Raw genomic sequence first — 3,266 nt, forward strand, 5'->3', positions numbered from 1 at the left:
GCATCACTTAGTCGAATCCAAGTTTGAACTCACCCATTTTAGCGGGTGTCCGACCCGTTGACACCCCTACTTGCTCAACCACACGTCCTAAATATCATCCCTATATATAGACCATAACAGGCAGCCGGGTCTCTTCAAACGAGGATTGAGGGATAACAAAAGAAACAATAAGGTCCTTACCCCTTCAAATGGTGGGGCCAGTTTCAAACGTCCAACCAATAGGATGGCTAGGAATGCACTTCTAATCTTTGAACCACGTCAACACTATCCTCATGAGGCAACGAGTGGTCGTCCACGGGACTCAGGTAAGGAGAGCAAAAGGGTGCTGAATAATATGTCACTTGCTTCAGACCTTTAGGCCTTGTTGGTGCAACCAAGTGAGAGAGCTCTAAGGGGTTCATTTGCATACCACAGTGGCCATGGCCTCATCCGCTGCCACCATTGCCATCCCCTCATCCTCGGCTCTGCCAGACACAAAGTCCGGCCGCCCACAGGTGGTGGTGTCACCACAATGTGTCGGACTTCCCACGCTCACACCGGCGCCGGCGGCATCGCAGAGTCGACCCCAAAATCGTGAAAGATGGAAATCCATGGCTTCCTGTACTCCCTTAAACATATTCTCTTTTTTAATAGTCTTAGTTGACAAAGTTTCCTGTTGGTTGTAGTCCTTTTTTTCCCATTTTAAAACTAGTCATTTGTAGTAATTAAATAACGTATTTGGTTTGTGGAATTGAATCTTATTCCTTAATACTGAGAATTTTGCCAAGCCGGAAAGCCCGCGGAGTTTTAGGCTGCCAGGACAGCGATTGCAAAGCCAATGCTGCTAGGTCTCTGATCCTGGGGGTAGTTTCTCCGTGTAAATATAAAAAAAAATAGCATGAAACGGAAATCATGTGGCCTGGTTGAGGTCTGCATCCTGAGTGACTGGATTGTTGCACATTGAGTGACTACAGGCCGAAGAATTGCCCGTAATGTGGTGGCCATGGCTACCGGAGAAGCGCCCGCAGAAGTCGGGACCGACATTTCGGACATCACCAAGGCCATCCAGGAAGCAGTAAGCGTACTCCTAATTAATTGGTGTGCTTATTTCTTTTTCTTGGTTACATTCTGAAAATTAATCCGTTTCGAGGGTAGTGGGACAAAATTGAAGACAAGTATGCAGTTACATCTCTTGCATTCTCTGGATTGGTTGCGCTTTGGGGAACTACTGGAATGATATCTGTAAGTAAACTAACGTAAAGATAATTTTGCTCTGTTTTCCTCTGGGCTTTCTCTGTTTTTCTCCTGCTCTCCTTTTCTTATGAATCCTAGGAGCATGGTCATATAGTAAATGCAAGTTGGGACTTCTCTTCAAAGAAGAGCAAAGAAAGTAATTGTTTTCAGATGTTGATTCAAAGATGGTCATCTTGGCAGGCAATTGACAGGTTACCTTTGGTCCCAGGGGTTCTTGAAGTTGTAGGAATCGGCTACACCGGGGTAATAAGCTCTTCCTTTGGCTTTCTTCATTCGTTTTCATCCGCCAAGTCGCTTCATAATTTCATATGAACTCAAGCACTTATTCTCTGCTCAAGATGGCTACAATCCCAAGAGCGCATCAATGGAAGGGTTCAATTTGATGTTTGGGTATCAACTGAAAATATGACTGAGTGCAGAATTTAAGTGTAATCCTCATTTGTGCAATTCATGGAACATGACCATGTTTTCATATGGTTCTTTCAAAAAAAAAACATTGTTTTCATATGGATAGGAGTTCTTGAACTTGATGATGTTTTCATATAAACAGTGAAACGGTTCAATTCTTTGTTGATTCGTGACCTTCAACTCAGACTAATAGCTAAATCAACGAGCTCAAGCCATCCAAATCTGTGCAACCCACCAAACCTAGTTCGTGTTAGTTTTCCAAATATGGTTTTGACCTCCATTCCAGCCTTCCCTGCTAAGCGATGTGCTGGCTGAGGCAGGGATGATAACAGTGAGTTGGTTCATTAGAGTGTCAGCCGAGAGCAGTTTTTGTCATATTGTATATGACGGTATATTCAATCCCCACCGCACATCACACTTGGGAACCTTGGGATATGTGAGAGTGGGGCATGATGTGCGGCAGTGATGGAATATAACGTCATATACAATATTAATATAGCTGCTCTCCTCACAGCCATATACTTCCATTAAAATTGATCTGATCTCTGTCATCTTTGCAGTGGTTCGCTTATCGAAACCTCATCAATAAACCAGACAGGTTCTCTCTCTCTCTCTCTCTCTCTCTCTCTCTCTCTCTCTCTCTCTCTCTCTCTCAGATGATGGCTTGCAGGGAAGCATTGTTTCAGAAGATCAAGGATAGTTACAAGGAGATAATCGGCAGCAGTTAAGGATCTCGTGTTGGGCACGAGCACAAGCAACAAAAGATTGCAGGCGAGGGCCGCCAATGTTGCAAAAGAAAGGCCGTGAGATGAGATGTTAACTTAGAAGACAAGGGAATTTTAGTTTGGGAGATTTTCTTTCTACAGCTTCTTAGCATTAATCTTCTTAAGCAAGAAAAGTCTGGCAGCCCTGTTATCTTCTCTAATATCATGCGACCTAATATATACAAGCAGTACTTTATCATCGACTCCTTAGTCTTATTGTTGACTTTTATTCCACAACATCTTTAGTTGAACTTGAACAAGTATGTGACTGTTTAAATTGAAAAGCAGCGATGGGCCATGTATTAATGGCCAATTTGGCAGACCTAGAGACCTTTAGCGGCACTTCAAAACCACTTAAAGGTCTTTTCTTTTTGTACATCTTTGCGTGATCCAACACACATCAGCAGGCTGCACCTAATTTACACAGATCAAGTTCAGCCTACACTCAAAAAAAAAAATTCAACAGCCCAGCTGGGGTTAGGCAGACCCCTACCAGTAAATAATAGTGAAGAAGAAATGGAACTATACAAAAATTGTGACCTCAAAGAAGACAGGTCCCGTCCGGGGGTTGGTCCTTCTGGGACTCGTTCATCCCTGTCCTAGCCAAGTTTGCAGGAGTCTGGGCAAAAAATGAGAAGAAACTTTACAAAACTGTATCCTATTGAACCTGTCCAAAAGCTCGGTTGCCTGAAGCTGTACCCCATCCGTGCTCCTCCTACCCTCAAGGGTTCTCACTATACAGCCTGTCAGATTAGGCCAAACAGATTCGACTAGTATCTTCATATTCTGGTCCAGGATCTGGAGGATACATAACCTGCCGTTCAGTCTTTGCTTTCCATCCTTCAATCGAGAAGCATTCAG

The 3,266-nt window shown here is 43.6% G+C and overlaps 1 protein-coding gene across 2 annotated transcripts; it reads left to right on the top strand.

The window, feature by feature from the left end:
- Window positions 1-288: 288 nt before the first annotated feature.
- Window positions 289-2,608, top strand: LOC149845871 (protein CURVATURE THYLAKOID 1B, chloroplastic-like). 2 transcript variants are annotated; one of them, XM_089996049.1, is made up of 6 exons: window positions 301-600; window positions 954-1,054; window positions 1,135-1,221; window positions 1,414-1,476; window positions 2,202-2,239; window positions 2,312-2,608. In XM_089996049.1, exons 1-6 carry the CDS (start codon window positions 420-422, stop codon window positions 2,367-2,369), a joined length of 528 nt encoding a protein of 175 aa, XP_089852175.1. In that variant the 5' UTR covers window positions 301-419; the 3' UTR covers window positions 2,370-2,608. The 2 variants fall into 2 exon arrangements, with proteins under 2 accessions (XP_089852174.1, XP_089852175.1); XM_089996048.1 differs by having other exon boundaries at window positions 289-600; window positions 2,202-2,608.
- The last annotated feature ends 658 nt before the right edge of the window (window positions 2,609-3,266 follow it).

Source organism: Nuphar pumila, chromosome 2 (assembly GCF_984573655.1).
Source record: "Nuphar pumila chromosome 2, dmNupPumi1.hap1.1, whole genome shotgun sequence".
Classification (NCBI taxonomy): Eukaryota; Viridiplantae; Streptophyta; class Magnoliopsida; order Nymphaeales; family Nymphaeaceae; genus Nuphar; species Nuphar pumila.